At 33.0% G+C, this 25820-nt stretch overlaps 1 protein-coding gene across 2 annotated transcripts in view; it reads left to right on the forward strand.

Moving 5' to 3' along the window:
• The window catches only part of LOC150108151 (uncharacterized), a 122320-nt gene that overhangs the window by 11889 nt on the left and 84611 nt on the right, over window positions 1–25820 (forward strand). For both annotated transcript variants that reach the window (XM_090415615.1, XM_090415617.1), the window contains exons 3-4: window positions 22612–22703; window positions 23362–23466. In XM_090415615.1, coding sequence (XP_090271741.1) covers window positions 22612–22703; window positions 23362–23466 — 197 coding nt within the window. The remainder of the gene's footprint in view (window positions 1–22611; window positions 22704–23361; window positions 23467–25820) is intronic.

Genomic DNA, 25820 nt, shown 5'->3' on the forward strand with positions numbered 1-25820 from the left:
TACTGCTTGCGATTCCTGTTCTTGAAATTTTTGTATCCATTAACAATCATTATGTTATGAAAAAAGAAGGGAACTATCTCACATACTGAACATTTTACATTCGTCTCTGAAATGTATCTTAACAAACAAGTTTAGAGACATATTGGTTATTCCATAGAAGAAACAACAACTGCATCATATGCATCGAAATGCTTCACTTTCAAGTTTTGTTAAGTTACAGTCTTAGAGAACAAAAAGAAATTGTTCAAAGAATGTTGTTGAGCACTTCATGAAGACCTTTCATGTTCGAAAACTAGTTTATTCGTGATCTTCCATAAATGAAATCTAAACTCAGTAAAAGTAAAAACTTTGATCCATTTGACTTGTTAGGGAAAGAAGAATCAAATTTATTACTAGTCCTGTGAAAGCAAGGTTATTGCCACGTTCCCTACCCATTGATGAAACACGCACACACACACATATATATATATCACATATATATATCACATAACCATCGAACTGTGGTATTCACATTAAACAATAAAACCGCACACATCAAGTTATAAGAACGCTATAGAATTCACTTCCTCTAATGTATGTTTATGCAGTAGAAATTCTTGCTGGTATTCAAGTATGTTATTCGTCTTCTCAAGAGTTTATATATAAAACTTTTGTTCGCTATATTTTGGTTTCTTTGATAAATATCATTTTAGATTTCAAAAGAAAAATAAATAATAAAACTATTATTAAGTTCTGTGAAATCATATCCATATCAATGGATTTCCTAATTTGTTTTTTCCGTTTTGATCATCCTACCTTACTGAAAAATGTATAAATAGTTCATTTCATCAAACTCGTTTTACGAAATTGGCGCATGTGCATAAGGACATTTTGTAAGAAATCTTCGATAGCAAAAACATCGGCTGCCACTTGCATCAGCTAGTGAGGAAATAGAAGGAAAAGAGGACGAGGGAGGGAGGGAGGAGATCTGCCTTATGAGTTTATGATATGTTGGCTTATCTAAACCTGAAATATTTGATCTTGCAATCAGGATGTTTGTGAATTAAATTTGATTACGAGAAGGTTAATGAACTTGACAACGTGGCAAATTCATTGAAGCATAAAGAGGTCGTAAACCACTTTGGACTTTGTTCAGTTCACTTAGATGTTAGGTCTTCTATTTGGACGTTCGGTACGATGAGAGAGGAATAAGGTAATAGGTATTTGGCAATTTGTTATAAACTAGATGGACTTGATGAGAGTGCAGTCAACTCTACTCGTTTTTTTTTGCAAACTGCATCATATCACGCTCTTAAGATCATGTCGTAATGCAGATATTTCATGCAAGGGTCAGGGATAGTTGAATATTCTTTTAACATCCTCATCATCGTTTTCAAAACACTTTCAAGATATTATGGAATCCACTAACGTGAACTTTGAGCTTATGGGGTTAAAGTGTCTATTTGCAATAAAAACCTTTCGTATCCATCTGACACCTACCAACTTGAGCATTGCCTGGAAACATTCTAATCAAAATTAAAGATTTGAATCTGGGTCTCTTTTCCTAGACGTACAGTGAAATAATTCAGCTTAGGTGGCACTTTATTCTTTAAGTAGTATTGGATTTAACGAATTTGCTTTTTCAATTCATTTAATAATATTTCAGCTACGGTTATTTTAATAAATGGTGTATAATGTTTAAATTAATATTTTAATGTGCTGGATAAAATTTAATTAATTATTCATCAAAATTACGGTTATAATTATTTTTGTCAATTTTTATTAACTTTTTATAAATTAATAATTCTATTAAAGTATAATTTTTAATAATTGTATTAAACATAGTTTTGACATTAATTTAAAATATTTAAAAAGTTTCAATTATTGAAATTAGAGATTTTTAAAATATTATCGCATTGCCCTTAGAATTTCATTTTTAGAACTAGTTTAAATTAGTTCTATCAACAACACTATGTTTCTCAACATATAAAATACACATTTCTCTCTCTTCTCAGAATTTTTGCATTGCTTTGACATTAAAGTACAAATGTAACAATGTTACTCTTTCATCTATCAAATATGATTATTATTGTTTTAATATTGTAAGTATAATATAATATGTGATTATTATTGTTATTATACTTGAATGTAATGTATAATAATAACTAAACGAAAGAATGCAAAAAACTATTCTACCATTCATTTCAAAGTGTGCACCATTCTAATTCTTTAAAAAAATAACTTTTCGCCGAAATTCCTCATCCTTTTCATACAATAGACGATAAATATAAATATATATAGAGAGAGATAATGAGTGGCTCCCTTGTAGTTGCATAAAAAGATTTAAATATATAGAGAGATAAAAAGATTTCAATATATAGAGAGATAAAAAGATTTAAATATATAGAGAGATAAAAAGATTTCAATATATAGAGAGATAAAAAGATTTAAATATATAGAGAAATAAAAAGATTTAAATATATAGAGAGATAATTAGTGGTTCCCTTGTAGTTGCATAAAAAGATTTAAAGCAATTTTTCTTTTTTAAAAATACAATAGAAAGATAAATTTATAATATAATTATAATGATAAATATATGGTGTCCTTTCATCCATCTACTTATTTATTTATACATTTCTATCTTTACTATTTAAATATTTATATTTATAGAATGCATATAAATATTTTAATTTTTAAATATATAATTTAACAATTCTATCAAAAATATCACTGCTTTGCTATAAATTTTTTTTTTTAAATGCAGTTGATCCCTGCTTAACGATTAGCTTGCTATACGATAAAACCATTTTACAGCGGACACTTCATAATTTCATTGTACGATAAATATGCACTTAAGTGATTAGTGAGCTAGCTACCTTACAACACATGCTTCGCTGATGCAATGGTAATCATTGATTACCATAGCGATTAATATTCTTCAACAACACACACGGCAATTGATTTTAAAAAGCAGATTTTCCAGTCTAATGAGAAGGTTAATACAATTTATATTTTGGTTTTAATGTTTATAACCTACGTTTGGGTAAACAAAAAAATTACATCCTTCACCATTTTTATCCCCCCTCCCCATTTTTTTAAGGTTTTTCATGTGTTAATATTTTAAATTAAATTATATTCATATTTTAAATTCCACCTATTAGAGATGGAAATAACTTAGATATATGAGGAAAATGTATTTGGAAAAATTACCAAAAAAAATTACATTACGATTCCCTGGAATGGATTATTGTTGTAAAGTGGGGGGATTCACTGTATTTCTATCGTGCGCGTCATAATTCTGAAATATAATTATGAGATCATTCTATGTATATAGATAGATAGATAGTTTTTGGTTTTGCAATATATCATTTTAATAGTTCTGTTAAAGCAATACTGTTAGACATTAAAATATGAATTTAGGGCAGGATAAAATACTGGTTTCTGAAATGACGCTAATAGTACTATTCATTTAATATTAATAGTACTATCAGCAGTGTTATTTTAAAATTTGTATTACATTTATAAAAGATAAAAATATACATACAAATATACATAATTATTAAGTTTCTAAGGAAATGAATTTTGAATTAAATTTTTTTTTGAATTAAATAAATTTTAATTAAAAACGAATCTCTTAATTTTCAAATTTGTTGTAAATTAAAATAATAATACTTTATAATTATTCATGTAATTAATATTCAAAAGTTATTTTTAGGTTTCATTTCTAAACTCTCTGGAATAGGTTTTGCATATAAGTTTGGATTATAAATGTTTCCATTTATAATCCAAACAAATTTGGATTATAAATGTGTTTCCATAATGCCAGATATAATTATTCCTTCCGCTTCCTGGGCTTAGTCATTTATTTTCATTTTATTTCTTTAGTAATTATTTTATATATAGTAATGTTCCATTTAAAGTATGTAGCCCACTATCATTGTTCTAAACTGATCACCGTCAACAATGGCATATCATAAAATATTCACTACTAATACAGTTTTAAGAATAAGAAATAAAACTTCTATTCATAATACCAAACTAGAATGCATGAAAGTATAAATATGTGAGATAAATATATTAATTGAAATATAATGAAATAAAATACGAATGTCCTTATAAGGACTAGCTTAAAGGGGCGAAGCAAGAATGCTTTTCACCTTCCCCGTTATCTGTAGAGGACAGTGTAGGGATAAGGTGTTTATTGGGCTATTAAAGCTCTGATCATGGCAAGAGAGTAACAGCAACAGCCGAGCCTCAGTTAGCATTGGCTACAGCATTGCCATCAATTACTCTCTAAGAGGGAATTCAATTTCTCGGTTAAATGCGAATGTATAAATTATATTAAATCAAATGATCTAAGTGTTTTTGTTTATGGTGTGTGAGTTTCGAATCTAACTTAATATGAATTATTTAAATTCTTCGAAATTTTCATAGTAAAATAAGTAGACATTATTTATATCATATTTTATTTTATAGATTTATTTTCGTGCTATTTTAAAATAATTCCAAAATCAATAAATGAAATCTGTAATCTGAAGATAACAACAGCGAGTTATAACTTTCAAATCACAATATAATTGGTTGTTTTTAATCGGTCGATGATAAAGTAACCAAATTATCGTTTTTGTAGTTAAACGATGATAATAACTCAGGCGTAAAGGAATACCTTAAAAAAAAAAAAAAAAAAAAAAAAAAACACTACAACATTAAGACAGTGTTTTTTGTTTTTTTTTATGTTGTAGTGTTTTTTTTTTTTTTTTTTTTTTTTTTTTTTTTGTAAAATAAATGAATAACTATTGTGAATTTATGCCAAACCAAATAATAATAATGATTTTAATAAATGTAATCGAAAATTGTAGAAATGCTTTTTAAATGCATAAAGCTGTTTATTTTATTTATTTTAGCACTTGGATGCGTTTAGATTTAAACATCTATTTTGAGAGTCCTGAACTACCAAGATAATTCCATTGAATGAGAAAAAAAACTTAATTATTGAAATTTAATGAATAGGAAACTTTTTTCTGAAAAAAATGATAGGTGCCGTTGTAGTCATCTTTACAAGCTGAGGAATGCGACATGTTGACTACTTCGAGTTTGACAACCCTGCTGAGCAGACTTATAAATATTCATAAACTCTGACGGACTAATTAATTTAATACAGTTCGCCCAGCAAATAAATGCATGTAATAAATTTACAAACTTGGAATAATAAATCAACAATCCGGTCGTGACGTTTCTCAAGGAACTTTTCATTAAAAAATATCTCATGAGAAAACTCTTCAGGTAGATTTAAACAAATACAGTGAATATTTCACTAAGATTGATATTTCACTTAGGAACAAGTTCCTTACAGTAGAAAATTCTATACAACATGCAGTATTGCGGATAATGCCTTGGAATCCTATTCACATAAGTAGTTTTTGCCAAAATAATCCCTTTTTTTGGGGGGTAGATGGGCGAAGCAAGAATGCTTTTCATATTCCCCGTTATCTGTAGAGGGCAATGTAAGGATAGGGTGTTCTTGAGCTATGAGCTCTGATCATGGCAGGAGGGTAGCAGCAATAGCCGAGCCTCAGTTAAAACTTCATTGGCTACAGCATTATCCTCCCTGGGTGCCCATTTCAGTCGCCTCGTACGATATGCATGGGCTGCAGTGGAGCTATTCTTATCCCGGCCACCACAAGGGGATAATCAAAATAATCCGTTAATATTCGAAATCATTTTAATTCGATCGAGATGAAAATATGGCTATGGTGTTGCTGGCTAATTTAGAAATATCATTAAAGAAATGTTTAGTTTTAAATTTTTATTTATATTTTTATTTTAAAATATTCATTATTTTATTTTAAAAATGTAATATATTTGCAATTTTTTGTATAATTTTGTTATATAAAAAATAATTATATGTAGCACCAGTATGTATGTATGTATGTATATACACAAACATACATACCTACTGGTGCTACTCTAATTTGAGTAGCACCTTTCTGGGGGGGGGGGGGGCAGATTAACCATTTATACTAGGAAAGTGATCTAAAATGTGTTGGCTTAATTTTGGAACCGAATATATTTGGCAAAGAAAAGAAATTAAGATATGGCCACCTCTTAAATACAGAGAATAGAAAGCAAAGTACGCATCCCAAACAAAGTAAGCGCATGTACGGGCAAAATGAGACTAGTTTGGTTTATGGTAAAAAGCAACTGAGTTTGATAATGAAGTCAGTGTATTGTGTCTATTAACTCTGCATTCGTCGGCTGGTTTATCTGTTTGAGGAAGAACAAAGAGAGACAGAGAGAGAAATACTGCTGTTCAGATTAACAATTTATACTAGGAAAGTGATCTAAAATGTGTTGGCTTAATTTTGGAACCGAATATATTTGGCAAAGAAAAGAAATTAAGATATGGCCACCTCTTAAATACAGAGAATAGAAAGCAAAGTACGCATCCCAAACAAAGTAAGCGCATGTACGGGCAAAATGAGACTAGTTTGGTTTATGGTAAAAAGCAACTGAGTTTGATAATGAAGTCAGTGTATTGTGTCTATTAACTCTGCATTCGTCGGCTGGTTTATCTGTTTGAGGAAGAACAAAGAGAGACAGAGAGAGAAATACTGCTGTTCAGAAATGGCAAAATGTTTATACATAGCAGAAGATTAAAAGGGAGATGGTCTTGATAGAAGAAAGTGAAATCGGCTGGACTGAATGCCGTGTCAACATACCGCTCTGGTTGGCTGAGAGGAAGATGTGTTCAGTTTCGAGGTATAGATGTGTGTTGGTGAAAATGATTTTTCATTGCCCGGTGTAAGACCATTATCCTGTTAATATTAGACATTCGAAATGAAGTGGGGGTAACAAGTTTTCCTGATTATCTGAACTTTAGCCCATCCACCCTACTAAAGATTCAAGTAAGATTGTAAACATTTATTTTTGTAAACTAGAATGCATTTTTCGGAGGGAACTAAAACAAGGCTCCGCTATGTTAGAATTCTTATCTAATGCAGGGGGGGGGGGGAAACGTGATTTACCTAGATCATCTCATAATATTCCCATCTTATACTATAAAATGCGCATTAATCGATGTTGTATGCAATTTAGTGATGAAAATCTAAAAGATAGATTTAATAAGAAAAAAATAGCATGTTTTGTAATGGATCATATGTTAATAGCTATTATGGTTTAGGATTAACCGAGTCATCTCTGCAGTGAGTCTGTCAAATAACACGAGATCTTTAGTGTTTGTCCCATGAACTAATCGCTTGCGGAAAAACCTTTGGTTTCCGGCAAGAGAATAGCATCACTATCCACCATTCACGAGTCTTTGCAAAAGAACAGGTCGCGTTCTTCCGCTCAGCGAAGCACACTAAACGCCACTTTTCTCCCCCCCCCCCCTCATCCTCCGTAAGATCTAAAACGCCAAGGCTTTTTATGACATAAATGGCTAAAGTTAGAAAAATTAAATAAAAAATCTTTATGGTGTTTGAATGAACTTATTTTTACAATATCGGCAATTTTCTCAATTAGATTTAACGCTAAAATAATTTTCTTTACAAATGGATCAGTTATTTTACATTTATATATTAGAATAGTATTAGTTATTTTTTGCTTAATAAAAATGAATCAGTTATTTCATTACCTGTCTTGATGAAGCAATTAACGAATCAAATTGCGCATGCGCTTTAAGTATATAAAGGACATTTCAAGTTGTTGTTTTTTTTTTTTTACATAACATGAAATCTCCTTGCTATGCCTAATAATCTGTACTTTGAAAATCAATTCATCCACTGTCAAAAAATAAATCCAGTGTTTATAGATATTTGTAAGATTCTTATCTAAATAGTTACTCCCATAACTTCAACAACAATACAGAAAAAGAAACACAATATATTCAAGTCCATTCACATCTGTATAAATAACCGATCCGAGCGACATCTAGCGTTCACTGAACAATAGCTATTCTTGTGTTGGCTGGAGAAATTCCTATATATCATCCTTTTGCTGTAGTTCCCTAGCTAGCGAACCAGCGACTTCGTTTTTGTTCTCGCGTCCTCCAGACGCGTGCCGTGAAAATGAAACAGCGTGGGAGGCGAAAAGTAGATTTGCCGAGCGATCATCGCAGGCCAGGTTCGTGTCTACTGCCTTACCCTTTTAATGAGCGGGCGTGCTTCGCTCTCACTCCCAATGCACAACGGTATTTTCTTTCCAGATAGCTTATTGGTTGTTTCGAATCTCTAAGGAGTTCCATCCTTAGGCTTTGTAAACCATCCAGCGTTCAACTTGTGTAATGTTTTAGTTGTTTTATGTCCTTCGTTATTCCGTCCATCTCTTGCACGAGGTGTGCTGACTTATAATGAAATTATCGAGGACTCGACTCCTCTGCTAAATTGTAACTACCAGAAGAAATCTTCAATAAAGGCGCAGATCATGTATTTCTGTAAATGAGGGTGGCTATAAATTATCAGCTTTCTTTTTCGATACCTTCAGTGGTTTATTGTAAACATACCAGGTTCACATAGGCACTGTTTATGAGTAAGACAGCAAGATACTGGTCTTGCCATCTCTTCCAAAGACCTTCAAGATATATACTTTAAAAAAAAAAAAACAGTCGAACTCTCCGTTGATTTATGCTTTTGGCTTGGCGATCTTTTGTACACAGCACTTGACCATTTAAAAGAGAATGCACCACCCTAATAATAATTGTTTTAATACATTCTAAAATATATTTTTAAATTGCATGATTTTTTGTCATATTTAAATTATTTTGAATAAGCAAAGACAATTTATATTTAGGGGATGAATTATAACGTAATGCTTACTATGCCGAAAGCGGTATTAGGACATCTCCCCACCCCACTGTAGAACTGATGTGCACTGAACGTATACATTTCTGTCCTCACACGTAGTTTAGACTACTATTGCACATTTTATCAGTGACAAATGGCGAAGATCGTATGAACTAGCTAACACACCAACGTTTAACAACTGATCAGACAGGTGTTAAACGTTTACAGATGGGGTTCACGTTAGCATAACGCACACACACACACACGTAATGATCTACACAGTCACTCTTTCTGCAGAAAGGAAGTCGCGTATAAGCCAAACTCTGGCAAACAACAGTTGTGTAAAGAATATTGCGACAGGTCTTTTAGAACATTGAAAATCTGTGGAATTGTGCGAAATCATACTGCACACTTTCTCGATTGTATGGGAGAATTGTAAGACAGGAAACACGTAATGCTAGAGTGAATCTCAAAGGAAAATTTTGGTGGTGGAGATGTAATAGTCTGAAAGTATTCCTCCTGATATAGACTCTCGAGTTACAGTGCCTAGAAGAATGCATGCTGACATATATGCAACACTTCTGAATGTTGGCAATTCTTCGTAATTTGTCTCTTTCCAACGCAACAATGTAATGATTAAACTGCGCGTGCTAGTATGACATGAGTTGAGATAAATGCGGAGAAAACTAAACTGTCCTGCCCAGACTGCTCGTCTCATCTCAATAGAGCACTTTTGAAAAGAAATGGAATGTCGAGTGCAATGAGACGGTGAATCCAACAACGTACACGGACTTTTGCTAAAGAATGGTCCAAAATACGTTTATGACGTGGATGCCACCAACAAAAGGTTGTTAATGTATTCATATATTTTGTACTGTGGGTGGTCTAAAAGATTATCCTATTACGAGAGACCAAATATTGAACTTTTTTTCAAGCCACTTCACTCCTCCGACAAGCAGAATTGTGATTTCTCTCACTGAGCGATGAAAAATAGCTTTTTCCCACGTAAACCTAACTCGTGTTGTCACAAAATGGTGGAGAGATGCGATGGAGGTTAGAAAGTACAGGGTGGCCATAAAGTAACTTTCCCTTTTTGGAGGCAGGCTGTAGCTAAAACCAGTAAACGGAATGAGACCAAATTTTATACTGAGACATTTGGAGGCATAGGGAGATGATTTTCGCGACAAAAAGATTTAGTACCAAAAGTCGCAGGTAGGGGAAATTTTGGCGCTGGCAGAGCCGAAAACAAGCGGATAATTATATTAAAGGCAGATAAAATGTAATAATAACCATTTCGACGGTCAAAGCGACAGCCGTGTCACTCATTCCAGCTGGATTATGTGGCGCGTTACAATGATAATAATAATAATTAATTAAACGTGTAATATTATTATTTAATAATAATAAATATTAAATAATGATAATTAGTAATTAAATAATTAACTAAAACAACAACTTGCGAGAGATAGAAATTAATGTAGTGATTGAGCTCACAGGAAATAATGCTTTATTCATCAGAATCAGGGTCCCCTGGACCACATATACGATTTTCAATGTGCTGACCTTTCTTGTGTAACGTCTGTAACTGTCGCTTCTTGCACTGCTTTCCGTCCTCTGCCAGGTCTAACTCCTGGTGATCCAGTTTCTTCAAACTTCTTAATCATAGCTCTCAGTGCTACAGCTGACATAGGACCTGTACGCAGGTTATGAAGCCTTCTAAATTCCCGAAGGGCCGGTACGGCATTGCACTGTTTAAGGTCAAACAACTTAACGAGTAAAGCACGCTGAGGCAAAGTAGGACGCATATTGAGCACAATTCGTCACTCATTCGAATAACTGCCTGAACGTTCCCAATCCCTTTTTAAGTGGAATTGGTGGCGCTGCTCTCATGTAAGCACAGTAAAATTTGCATGATCCTTTTTACATGCGTTTACTGCAAATATATGACTGCTTTCGACTCCGCCAGCGGCAAAATTTCCCCCATCGGCGACTTTTGGTACTAAATATTTTTTTCGCGGAATTCATCTCCCCATGCCTTCAAAAGTCTCAGTATAAAATTTGGTCTCATTCCGTTTATTGGTTTTAGCTACAAATGCCTCCAAAGAGGGAAAGTTATTTTATGGCCACCCTGTACATATGATCATGGATCTGCAGTTTCAGTACTTATTTTAGCATAGTATAAGCTTGGCTTTTCTTTTCTTTTTTTTTGAAAATAAAAAGAAGAAAGAAAAGAAAAGAAAAACTAAAACGTAAATTGTGTTGGCAAAGATTTTGATCAATGTGAAAGCAAAATCTGGCGTGTCGGTGAAGGTGAAAATTTCGATCGATGTATAAAGTACACCAAAAGGTGGAATCTATTGATTACTTTATCACTGCATAATGTGATGATACACGACTAGGAACTCACATTTAAGATATGAAGGGTTTCAGAAATGAACAATTAAACCTCTCAATATTGATATAAAATTAACAATTATAGCTAATCCATAGGACACCAATGTGTGTGTGTGTGTGTGTGTGTGCGTGCGTGCATGCATATTTTATATGCATGAACTCCTGTTTGTTTTCATTCTCGATTCAATACAGAAACATGCAGATTTGTATTGATATTCGATATACCATTATTTTTTTCATCCCTTAGATTTTCAATTTTCATTCTAGTTCAGTATTCTTGATCGTTTCAAAAGCGAGTAAAAGTTAAGGTTGACTTTGGTTTACAAGAAGTTTCTAAGTCTGTTGTGAAAATAAATTTCTTGTAGGTTGTAAGATTATATTGTTACAATACTTTTTTTTTTGTAAACAATATGTAAACATTTAAAATTTAAATTATGCAGAAATTTTATCGGATAGCGTTAAATGCTCCTCGATATTTTAGAAAATCACTCGGCTCACACTTGAACAATGTAACCGATAATATCAAAAAAATAAAAAATAAAATAAAATAAATTTTTTTTTTTGATCCTTCCTTTCAAATTTAACAAATTATATCGGTATCTGCTTCTATCATTATACTTTAGAAGAAATGCTTTAAAAAAAAAAATTAAATATATATTCAAGATTACAATAACCGTATTATAATCGATTACAATTACAATACAAGCGTGCTTAATACTATCAGCGATTACGAAGACATGTAAACATTAATGAGATCCAACTACTCTTTCTTGTTGGAAACAACAGTTTCTAGCATTGCTAACCCTTCAATTTTATAAGCATATTTATTTCTTGCTTCTGTTTTCAGTTTTACAATAATCCGCTTTTCTTGAGGAGAGAAACCAGTTTTGGTAAACTGGTGCCCATTCTAGAAGATTTGGCAAGCCCAGCAAGCATCCACACACATTCCTAAGTTCTACCAATACGGGATAACACAGTTCTGTATTTCCATACCAGCATGGTTGTTGCCCTTCGGACGTCATCTGGAATTATCGACCAGTACGTGCTTCGTGTCTTACCTTTTTTTTTTTTTTGGCCACGAGCTAAACAACATCCTTCCGTTTCTTTATGTAGCCGCTTGGAGCAATGCTTTGTTATATCCAGCTACCATTTCAATGCTTCTCTATCTATATATATGTGACAAAACAGGTTTAAAATAATTGAATAATATTTTTGAGAAATATTCATTAATTTTTAATAAAATTAAAAATATTAAATAATATTAATAAAAATAAGAAATAAATTAAACATTTAAAATAATTATTAATAGTTTGACGGTAGGATTGTATAAACACCTTTTTATATTATATATATATATATATATATATATATATATATGCTCAATGTCGAAGGGGAGGATTTTCGAATCAATCGACCGTGAGATGCGGTGATTGATTCATTCAATCCAATACTCTTGGAGGGTAATGGATGGCAATGCTGTAGCCAATGAAGTTCTAACTGAGGCTCGGCTATTGCTGTTACCCTCCTGCCATGACCAGAGCTTTAATTGCTCAATAACACCTTATCCCTACACTGTCCTCTACAGATAACGGGGAATATGAAAAGCATTCTTGCTTCGCCCCTTTAAGCCAGTCCTTATAAGGACTATAAGGACTATGCTCAATGTCTTCATATTACGTCAAAATTACAGCATTCATAATAGAAATACTCTTTTTTTTTAATTATCTCGCGAATTTTTTTGTTTTCACCAATTTGTCAAAAGCTGTATATACCTATTTTTAAATAATTCGTACTTGTAAATGAATTAAAACTATATACAAAGTCATTATCCTTTATTGGAGTTTTTAATTAGCAGTTGAATGAGTTTTATAATTTGGCATGCGAAATTCGTATATTTTAATGAGAATTGCATGTTGTCTGTGAAACTATTAAAAAAATAAATAAAACTATAGTTTAATAAAGCGAGCATTAGTGTCGTCTTATCATTTTAGGAATAATTAATTATCCTAGGTGTCAAGAAGCGCCACATTATCTCTGTTGGTTTCATTTATTGATAGTTTTAGTTTCTGGAAGAACGTTGTTATTAACAGCTTCTGAAAGCAGATGTCACTATCTTTTGAACAATGAACAGACAAGCGTATTCTAAAAGCAATACCACTTTTAATAATTAATCATATGAAAGTACGTTCGCACATCTCATATATTATTCATCTACAGTTAAAACGACTCCCTTTCCTAACCATGGGAAACAGTTTGAAGTTTGAAATCAGTTAGGAATGTGCTGCTAATTATATTTTTTGCTCAAAGATCACGTGTCTTGCAAATATTCACTCATAAAAACTATCGCTACAAATAGACTTAACAACTTTACTGACACCACTTTTTATCCTGTATAAACATGATTAATATAAGAATGATTTAACATAATAATTTAATTACGATCCAACGGACATATTCAAATACAGAAGACCAAAAGCCTCCTTTAGTGATGCATAATCTCCATGCCCATTCAGGGCGAGCAATCTGTTCGTAAATTTTACCTTCACTGATACAACAGATAGCAGGGAATATGAAATAATTGTCAATTTAATTTAATAATATTTATATTTATAATGAAGCAAAAATTAACAAATATTTATAATGAAGCAGAAATTAACAAATATAACAAATATTTATATTTATAATGAAGCAGAAATTAACAAATATAAAAGACCAAAGGTCTATCTTAATTTCAGCTGAACACTGCCCTCAATGGACGAGCATATAGCTCACAAACACTCCATTCAAAGTCCTTTCATTACAAGACAAAGGGGAATATGAAAAGCAATTTTGCTTCACCCATCTAGCCAGAAATGTTAATGTAATTTAATATTAATATATTAATATGATTTTAATATATTTTATATATTAATATGATTTTAATATAATTTATGAATAAACCTATAATTTTTCTAAATTCTGTACCACATGTCAATTACCTGAGTGCTACATACATATAAAAATCATTAGGGATGGGCCTTGGGCCATTTCTAATGATGTTTTATATATGTATTGTGTATATTGTATATGTAGCCCTGAACGTTGTAACTCCTTTATTGACGTATGTCATGGAATTGAAACGGTAGGACATCTTTTCCACTAGTGCAACGGAGGTTGGCTGAAGTGTTCATGATCCTAGTGTCAACTTTCTCTCAGGCAGTCCCCCCCCCCCTCCCCCATGAGGAAAAATCAAATTCTAATTTTTGATTATGTGTGTTGCAAATGTTTTAAAACATCACATTTGGAAGATAAAACAAACAACTCAAATTTAATTTGATTTTATTCCAAGGAAGGCTATTGGTTGGCCAACATCGAATTGGTCATCAGTCCTTTTCTAGGGTGGGATCTTGGGACAGGTCCTCCCTAATTTGATAGTTTGATTCTTTTTTATTATTATTTTTATCTGTGTATATGTGTTGATTTTTAAAAGTTTTTACTCTTCGATCTACTGGTTTTTATAGCGTTTTTTTTATTCCCTTTATTTACTCTTATTAGATGTTTAGTGTATTCCCTCTTTTTTTTTCTGAGCCATCTTCTCTCCTCTTTTACTTTCTCACTCTGTTTTTCTTCCTCTGTTAAATTTCAGAGCCATTGCTATACTCAAAAGGCCAACGATGAACGACTTGAACTCACACAATACAAAATAGCCTAGGTCCTAGGGTATCGTGTGTGTGTGTGTGTGTGTGTGTGTGTGTGTGTGTGTGTGTGTGTGTGTGTGTGTGTGTGTGTGTGTGTGTGTGTGTGTATTGGTGACAGCTAATTAATTGTTGTGGTGCCATGTAGTGGAGAAGTTGACTGATGATGACTTTCTCCATTGTTTTTAGAGGATTGAAGTGCCTGCAATGGTATGATCATTTGATGGCTGACTTTTATTTCTCTTCTAAGCGATGAGCTAAATATAGAAATGTTTTCAAGTTCTTCTGTAGATGCCAGATGAGTATGGCAGATTGAATAGACGATGTAGGATGGTTGTTAATTCTCGGTGCAAATTTGAGCCTAGTTGGAGAGAATACCACCTGTACCAAAAGGCTTGTTGGTATCTAAATTAACTGGGATTTTTCCTAATATCTTTCTGACGAACGGGAAGTATTCAATTTTATCAAATAGTTAAGCCCATTCAAAAAGGCTTAAACCAGAAAAAACTAATCAAGCATTGAACCTTATAGCAACTCATATTCATCAAGAAGTATAATAGTCAGGTAAGTACCATCCAATAGAAACAACCTTGACGTATGAAGAACAGCTGTGTCAGCAAATTGGCGAGTATTAGCTTTCATGGCTATCAAACTGGCGTATCGTCTTATTTAGTTTTAAATGCACTCATTTCCGGATACCCTAAGAGCGCATTGTATTCTCCCTAACAACTCTTACCCGATTTTGCAATCAACAAAGGAGTCGTTGATAAATAATAAGAGGAAAAGAAACATAATTTGTCAAGGGATGGAAAGACAATGGTATCTACTATAACGTTCCTACCTTACTCAGTTACGCCATTGTAGTTACGTCAGAGCCTCATTATATAAGTAATGAAAACGTTTTGCCTCGAAACTATATATTGCTCATTCACCAAGAATGATCCTTAAAGATACAGAAAGCACATCTGCCATAACTCTGAACTTTAAGAGAACATTAAATTCGTTTCACACACACACACACACACACACACACACACACACACACACACACACACACACACACACACACACACACACACACACACACACACACACACACCAATCAAACTTTTGGAAACTTTAAAACAAACAGAGGGGACCAAACTATGTGGAGAGTTCATCCCTAGTTATAGACAGTTTAAGTACTAAAGCCCGTATGCTTTGAACATTATTAACTGTCAACGTGATGTAAACAGATGTTCTCTGTATTTAAACAAGTACGTTAGTTCAAACAATCAGTTGTTTGAATGGCGTGCTGTACAAGCCATCGCGAGCTCTTGAAAAGAGAGAGAGAGAGAGAACTTGGGGAATATCGCGGCCGAAATCCGATGTTGATAAGAAATGCGGGTATCTGCTTCCTTGTAAAACTCATCTCGTACCTTGTGTTTACGGAAAAGGAAACTTGATTAGGCCATCAAAGACATTTTTTCTCTATCTCTTTGTAGAGAGCGACAATATACAACACACTAATTATCTTCCCCTTTGCCATGGCAACACAGAAGTTGCTTGATAAGCAAGTTTTCTGAGCACTGGTTTTCTTTTTAATCCTCCTGTTTACGACTTCCTATCATAATTACTATATTATTGCCGTAATATCGTAATAGTTTGAAAAGAATGGGGGTGGGTGATACTTTCATGATTTTGTAATTTAATCTCTTATGAAATGTGGCCATGGCTATTACTACATGTACTAACATTCATATTCGCGTATCGGATTTCTTTTTATTTTGATAAATAATATAACTATAATCAGTGCTGAGGTAAGCGCTATGTGTTACTTACTTTTTTATATTTCGTATATATTATTCTTAAAACTGGTAAATAATTGTTAAAATAATTATTTAATTTTTAATTTTACTAAAATATTTTCAGAAATTTTTAAGATGATAGTATACACCTTTAATATTCTACATTATAACATTATAATAAGCTTTAGTATACCAGTGAGTTTGTTGGGATACTGTGTTAACCATTTTTTAACTCATGCATCCAGTCAACCTGATATACACAGTCAACTTGCTTCTATGACAATTGCAAGTGGGTTTGAATGACATCTTAAGAACTAAGTTCTTGTTTATTGTTCCACTTATTTCTGAGTAACAGAGCTGACATCTTCAGAACACACAGTGAATATTGTATGATTCTGAGTATTGCTGCTACTGATAAAGAATCTTTATAATTTCTTTCATCCCAAGGTTGAGTTAGTCTATCTCATAACGAAGTTAGCAAGTGGAGACTCCCCCCCCCCAAATCGACCGTCTAAATCTATAGACAAAATATGCCTGCCTGGCTCGGAGTCTTAATTGTGCCTGTAAACTTACTCAACTCAAATCTGAATACAGCTTTATATCCATTCAGGTTTTAGATCATACGTTACATCGAAAACAGAAATTACAGCGAGTATGAAGACATAATAATCTTGGAAATCTATTGACTTCAACAGATGTGTTAAAAACAGTTATTTCGTTCATATTGTTAAGTGTTATTAATGGGAAAATAGTCTGTGGTTTTTTTTGATATTATCTATACGAGTGCTATTCATACGAACTATGAAGTAATTTGTTCTATGACCACATCGCCGGTTTACAACTATCAACATTTAATGGAAGACTACTAGACTTCAACTGTATATCATCCATCCGGAAACCAAACTGCTCACTTAGCAGACGATGTGGAACTAATTCCTTCATATACCTTAGATGAAATTAATCTTTGTGTAGCTCTTTAACAGTCTAAATCCATGAATAAATTCGGGATGAAAAAGAAAAAGAACATCTCCCTTTGCTTGAGGGATTTTGACGTGAATTCCATCCCCCAAGGGTTGTAACTTAGAGTACAACAATAACATAGGCGGCATAAGGGTCAGATAATTTGGGATCTATTCTAGATACCAAACATGGTATTTCTTTCCCCAAGTCACTTCAGACCTCTACTACGTAGTTCTGAAGTAAATTCCGTATCCTCACGTCATACACTCATTTTCTTCATCATTCCGAGATCGTGTATACAATCTGTAAAAAGTAAGAAAAATTTGGTAATGATAGCAAAAGAGGGGACCGAGAGAAAGAGAGAGCCTTCGTAGTTTATTTGGTATTGACGATGCCCTACGCTTTTAAAGACCTGTGTTAGTCAGTCTCATACGGAAGAGGCAGGTTTTTTCATCTCTAAAAACAGGCACACACACACACACACACACACAAGCAAGTGGAACACAACATTGTATGTTATTTTCGTATCTATATAACTAGATTGGTAGATATCCCTGTTAACTTATTTAACATGAAATGCGAAGCGAATAGATTTAAAAGGCATAAAGCTTTTTTTTTTGTTTGTTTGTTTCATTTCTTCAAGAAGTGATATATTTAAATCGTCAACAACTCGATGATCTAGGACAATCCGTTTGGGTTTATCCTAAGGTGAGAAATGCGTGCCGACATGCTGTTTCATTAAACTATAATTCGAGCAGTTTTGCCTGACGCACGTACAAACGTGTCGGCTGTCATTCTAATATGACCACGCTACTGTAGGATGAATAATTATGTTATGCAGTCGAGATGGAATTTGCCGCAGTATATCCATGTCAACCATTTGCGCAATCGAAATCTACTGCAGTATATTATATAACTTCTAATTTGAAGAAGCCGAATTTCCGTCGTTTTCCTGTATCTTATTAAATAGTAGCACTGTTTTTTTTTTTTTTTTTTTTTTTTTCCCCTACTTCACAGAAATATCTTGTGACGTTTTATACTCAGAACTGAGTTGGTCGGCCACAGATCGTGATTAATCCTATGGCGATTATCAAAAGTTATCCCACTTTATTCAGTTTATAATTGTGATTGGCAAGTGCTATTTGTAATTCAATTTGAAAAACTAAAATTAAAATCTAACGTAAACCAATGTTTATTTCTAGCACATCAAAATTTACGGAAAAGACGAAAATAAGTCTAGAATCGATCGGCAAGTATTATATTTCACCTGAAAAACAAGCTTGTGAAATAATTTATTAATTTATCTTTGTGAATAAAACGTAACTTTCGAACTACCCGTTAGTTTTAGTTAGAAGTACGACTGATTTAGAATGAATGACTGAAAGACACAAAGCGCGAACACCTCCTGGTTTATTGATTCAACTACCCTACCCGCAACATCATTTCACAATAACGTCATTGATTATTTCATGGGTAACAACTGAAAATGATCTCTTTCAGTTGCATATTAATTTCCCAAGAATTTCAATAGAATAGTTTGAAAGGGGGTTCTTATTATTTTAAAATCGTTTGATCTGAAAGGTGCATTTTTAAATGACGTTTTTGATCCTAGAATATATGATTATATATTCAAGAATGCAGTAATTAATTTCTTATGCAAAATATCGTTGAGGACAGACTTTATTTCTTGATATTTTTTGATGACTGTCGAATTAGTACCTTGACTCAATTGACATAAATTGTACCAGTTAATTCGATGGTAATTTAAAATAATATGCTCTAAATTTTACTGATTTCTTGTTAGCTTTGATTCCCTTCATTAGATGGGTTTTAAATATTTTTTCTTTTCTTTTAGTCCGCGCTGTTAGCTTAGTGACTGTGTCCTTCGCAACCATATGCCTGGGGAAGGAGTGTCCTAAGTCCCATTCCCGTCGGTGACGTGAGGAGCTGAAGGATTTTCCTCAGCCATAGCCGAGTTAGCCGGTCTTGGGCGTGGACAGTTTTTCCCCCAGTTTATCTGGGGTTTTTCATCCCGCAAAGCAGGCAAACCGGCCTTGAGAACTCAACACTACAGGACATAGGATACATCGGGGTGTAGGGCTGACCGCCTTATCCTGTGAACGGTTTGAGGTCCGACGATTAATAAAACCCTCGACACTGCAAGTAAAAGAGGGAAGATGAGATGAGATGTCTTAACTTTCATTTACAGTACATTATATTATTTTGCGGTTGGTTGATTGTGGGTTAGAATCCCACTTTGGATATGGATGTGTGAAATCCTTTAAGTGTTTACTTATATATATTTATAAATAAATATGGTGCATTATGAAATGGTCATAAGAATGTAAGTAAACAATAAAGACTAAATCATAAGAGAGCTTCCCTAGCTCATTCGTGAACGACAATACCCTTGACAAGACAACATATAGCAGACTATGTAAGTATGATTAACTGCATTATCTGTGTTTTTGTAACTAGATATTTGTTCTTCCTTCAAGGACATACATCTAATGTAACGCTAATAGCTACTTACTCCCCTAAATGCTCAAAAGTAAGCCAAGTATATCCAGTTTCCTTATGCATTTTTATCGTTATAACATGTTTTGAAGGGATCTAAATTATGTCAAAAAAAATGATCATTAATACGACCTCCTAAAACCACTCAATGAAGTTAAAATTAAATAGAAAGGCCATAATTAGTATGACAAAGTTGAATGGGAGAAGACAGTAGAAAACTCGATTAGGAAACTTTCAATTCCTTGTGGGTCAAAATATTCTGTGGCCATCCGAGGCCAACAACTTTTGCGAACTCTTCCCACGTTCGAGTCCTTAGTGCAGAGGGAATGATGATAAAAGCACCGCTTCGAGGAGTACCGAGGGTGTAGAAGTCACTTTCTCGCACTGGGATGGTTAAACAGGTTGCCTAGAGACCTGATGCATCGTGTCGAGAATCGGAATTTGCAATCAAGGCACGCGTTTCGCTTCTGTGACTCAATGTCGCTTTCTTCATCGGAGGCTCACTGTTCGTTCGTGATCTGCGAGGATAATTTGTCTCGCTGCAACATTTATTTGATCAGCAGTATTGCCGCTTCCGTTTCGTCCTTACAATAATGCCTTACGGAAGGCGTCTACCACACAAACACACCCATACAGGGAAATGTTCTCACTGTTACATGGAACAATAAAAAAATATAGTTTAGCTATTGGAAAAACCAGATGTTTCTTTTAAATGTTCCTGTTTACACTGTTCCAGAAGCCAGAAACGGAAATCTCTGTATCCATAGAAACAACGTTATCTGTACTTCATGAAATCAACAGAATAATTTATCATAGCTCTTAATGATAACTACTGCGCATGCGCCTTAGGCAGGAAAGTTAAGCTTAATGATTATATAATGACTTCTTTTAAGCTATGGAGGAAAAACATAGTGAGAATTTTCATGTTGTGTATTGCTACTTCTGCAGGCACATATGAACATTCTGTGCACACATAATTGGTTCGTACGCATGCGCTCCATTGATTTCGTGTTTCTCTATCATCAATCGCAGTGATAAAAGAAGAAAAAAGAATGTTATGTACTCAGGTACTCTTTGGGTCATGATTTCGTATAGTGGTTTATCGAGTATTTGTAACACAACATTAACCCATTTTCGGTCTGTTCCCCTCATTTATCAATGTGCCAATAAAGATCATTTAAGACTTGTTCTAATGATCTCATTATTAAATCGATAATTAAGAATGCAGCTCGAACTTTTTTTTAATGTATGCATTGCTTTTCAGTAGTATAGAGGATGGATCGCTTATGTGAATTCCATTGCTACACATTTCACTAAGAACAAATCTTTTAAATAAAAAAATGAACCAATTTCTTTATAAAATTATTTTAATGTAAAGTAAAATCTTAGTTTAAATAATTTTCAAAAAATATAAATTTATCAAATGTTAATTTATTAAGTTTAGTTATCTACCATTTTATTTAATACATACAAACTATATTAAAAGAAAATTGGCAAGAGACAGATTATTATCGATATGAAGGAGATCGAAATGAGAACGATCCGGAGAAGACAAAAGTAAATAAAGAGGCTGAGACAGATCTTTCTGTACTGTCGGCAGTAACGTGTGCAGTCCTCTCAATAAATAGAATTGTCCCACACAAAGAACACGAAATTCAATTCACTGAAACCTGCTGAGTTTCGTTCAAAAGGAAAATGTCTCAACTTTCTAGGGGGAAAATCTGGGTGGCATTAAAAGTCACATACGGGGTCTGCTTCCTATTATCGGTACTTAGAATCTCAACCTCTGCAGTATAGATCCTTGAAATTCCACTCGCTGCGCTACTCTTAAATTAAATTTTTCTTGTTCCTCAGCACTCTCTCTGTTGCTATAGGAACGCTCACGTTGTAACGTGTGTGTGTGTGTGTGTGTATGTGTATGTCACATACCAAAAAAAAAAAAAAAAAGTCTTCCAATATGCCAGCCAGGGCAGAAGTGTAGTAGTCGTTCATGTTTCATGTCGCCAGTGCTTCCATCCAAAACTCCCGCATGTGGGTATGTGGATCGATAGAAAATACACAACCCATTCTCTCTACATTGTCAAAAAAAAAAAAAAAAGTCTGACAACTCTTCCTGTAGATTAAGGAATTTTAGTTTATCTCCTTTAGACATCGCTACACGTGATAAAGAGTGAGGCATGATGGGAATCGTCAATGTTGTGTCTGTCTCTTATTATCAGTACTTAGTTCCACTAGACTGCCATCTCCTGATAAACGAATCCATACCTTTATACCACGAATCCACTAATTCCAACGCATCATTTGCATGAACATCTTGCAGCAAAAAAAAAAAAAGGCATCCTACAATAGTTTTATTGCAGGACTGATAATGCATTCTCCATGTGTATCTTTGCATAACCAACTAGGCTTAACAAACTCAATCCATCAGGGTGCTTTTCTTTGTATAATTCTCGAATTAAAACACAACTACGTGTACAAAAAAAGAGGTAACTTTGCTATCTTCTCTTTCTTTTTCCTTAGGTATTACATCGGATCAACAGTGCGTACGTGCGAATGTCCACCGGGATTTGACGGTGCACGATGCGAAAAGAAAAAGGATAATCCTAGTGTCGGTAATTACATTTCGTTATCTTTTTTTTTTTTCCAATCTTGTTTGTTGGTAAACGGGTGTAAGGCAGTCTTACATTTGCGATCAGATTCTGTCCTACCCAGTTTCATCTAGTGTTTGTATTTAATTTGTTTTACCTTATCCTATTATCGCAACATTCAGGATACTCTGTGTTGAACCCACACACGTAAATATTTAAATTGACTGTAAATATTTAATCTACTGGAAATTTATCACAGGAATAAAACAACTTCTTAATATCGTCTAGAAATTTCCAAGCAACTGGAAGTAATGAGAACTTTAAAAACAAAATTCACTTCGAATTTTCTTTATTTTATTGCTTCCTACAAGGGAAAGCTGTAATACTAAACTTCGCTTATAGATGGAAGCACTAATAATTCTTTTATTTTTATTTTTCATTTTCTTAAAGTTCCAATAAAAAAGCAAAAAAAAAATACTTGAGTATATAATCTTCAACGTGTCTTTAAGCTTTAGTAATTCTATATTCCTTAAAGAAACATAAATAGTTCACAACGAAGAGAAACTTATACACATCCTGCAGGCTATGAAAATATATGCACTCTATTTTACCAATACGTTATCACTAGAAATAACTGGAGTGATCAGTGTACTTTGCAATAAAAATGCTTTCTGTATTTCAGGAGAATGTACGACTGGGGAATGTTCTAAGCCATGTTCAACATCCGTTGCTGTAAGCCACGATACCTATGACATTTCAGAAGACCAAAAAGAATGTGCAGATAGAGGTAAATATGACTGTCTTTTACTAGAAATGGCTGAAAGAGAGTAAGAGGGTAAATGCAAAAAGAAAAAAAAATAGAAAAGAATGGGCTAATTATTGAAATTGTTTTGTTATTAAATATATTATTACTATTGGTATAATAATTTTATTATAATAATAATAATTTTCTTATGTTTACTATTATTATAATTTTACGAAGGAAATTTAGCATAGTTTTCTTTGCTTCAGAAATGTGCTGCAATTTTAATGCAAATTTTAATCACAGCACATCTTGTCTATTATCAAAAATTGCGCATGCGTATTTGTGTTTAACCTTTTTTACTTTTATGAGCAACATGCTGGTGTGCGCATGCTTGTGTTCTCTACGCATGCGTTCTCACTACAAACACAAAATGCTCATTTTGTAATCATTTAAAGAAAACTGATTCTATAGAACAGGGATCGGCAACCTTTTCAGACTCGGGGGCCACATTCAACTTTTATTTTTAATATTCGGGCCGCAAGCGTTTATTTAAGAGAAAATAGTGAGTGAAAAAAAAACTTAAATTATCAATTTTTATTATGTCAGTCTTAAAAAACACAGAAATATTTAAAGTACGAAATATGAAACAAGCATGAAAATGAAACACAATGAAAAATTATTATCACGTAAAAACAAAGTAATATAGTGTATCCATCACAATATGTACATATGTCTCCTTGCTTAATGTGACTTTTGTGATTGTTTTTCCTTAGCCAGATTATCTAGATCCACTTTATAACTTGAAGTGCAAATTCGAATCGAAGCATGCAAATGTTCACCAGTCAGTCAAGAAGAAATTTTATATTTTCTAATACTCATGGCAGAAAATGCTTATTCGCAAATGTAGGTGCTTCCAAACGCGACTATCATCTTTGCGAAACTAATTAATCCTTCAAATTTATTATTTTTTTTTTTTTTGGTAAGCATCGATCAATGTCGACATTAAAAGCATTCAAACATAATCGCATTTCGATGCTATTTTTTATGAAAATCCACAAATCTTGTTGCAAATTCCGTTTGTAAATCTTCAATAATACCAGCTAAAGTTTCCTTCCGTTGGTATTTCCAAGTTGCAAGAGAGAGAGATAGTACGAAGTATAGGTATAAAATTATTTTTAATTTATTATTCATATTATATTATAGAATGTATTATTTAAATAATTGAACATAAGGGACACATGCCATGTAAGTATGGTCAACCTTTTATTGGCCGCCAAAATTGCACGTTTGGGTCGCCGGTTGCCGACCACTGCTATAGAATAATGCGAACAGAATAATAATCTAAAATATTTTTATTAAGTTGGATAAAAGAGTGGAGTTTCCTTTAAAGATAAAATTAACAACTCGGCTTGATTTTTTTAAAGAAAAAACGTCTAAGTCGCGATAATGTCATTATGTATATACTAAAAGTTTTCTCTAAAATATTCTCTAATCTTTCAAATAGAATATTTTACATCTCCCTTAAATAATATCACATTTTATGGAGATGAGTAAAATGAGGATATTACCAAACGTATGTCTTATTATGCTGAAGTAAAAACCATTTTCTTAGTAAAGTCTTATTTATTTTTATAATTCTTATGATTTCAAAATATTGCGATGCATATATTATTGTTGTTGTTCAATAGTTATTAAAGTTATAAAAATAGAAATGAATTTTTCTGAAAAGTTTAAAGGCGGAACTTCGTATATTTATATCCATTTTTTTTATTTAAAAAAATGGTATTTAAGATTTTACACTTTATGACAGAGCATAACATTTCGTCTAACTTTAATTCATCCTTGTACATTCAAAAATAAGTATTACAAACTGTTATTAAAATATTAATATTCGTTAATTCAACATGAAGTGAATTTTGTAATATTTGCTAATTTTTCATAATCTCTCTCTCTCTCTCTCTCTCTCTCTCTCTCTCTCTCTCTCTCTCTCTCTCTGTCCTCATTCTTTCTTTCTCTCTTTCAAAATGCTTTATTTTGCAACCCCCAAACATTATAAGCTGTCTGTTAATCAGTTAAGAAAAACATACAATAATGGCAAAGCTAAATAATGATAATGAAAAAGAAAAAAAATCGCAAATGAGATAGACAATCAAAAAGATAGAATGACCGACAGCGATCTAGTAATATGATAACGTCGCGAATTTAATATCGTTATGTAAATACTTCGAACAAAAACCTACACAACAATTTTCCCAGCTAGCTTAACTGTCAGACTTCATTACGAGCTGTCTAAATTCAATGACATGCAACTCGTTCAGCCACTAATACTATAACAATAACATTAATGTCATTTGTAGTTAAAGGCTAATCCTATGAATTCTATTAATGGAATACAC

Source organism: Typopeltis vanoorti, chromosome 3 (assembly GCF_054136105.1).
Source record: "Typopeltis vanoorti isolate ZY-2024b chromosome 3, IOZ_Tvanoo_1.0, whole genome shotgun sequence".
Lineage (NCBI taxonomy): Eukaryota > Metazoa > Arthropoda > Arachnida > Uropygi > Thelyphonidae > Typopeltis > Typopeltis vanoorti.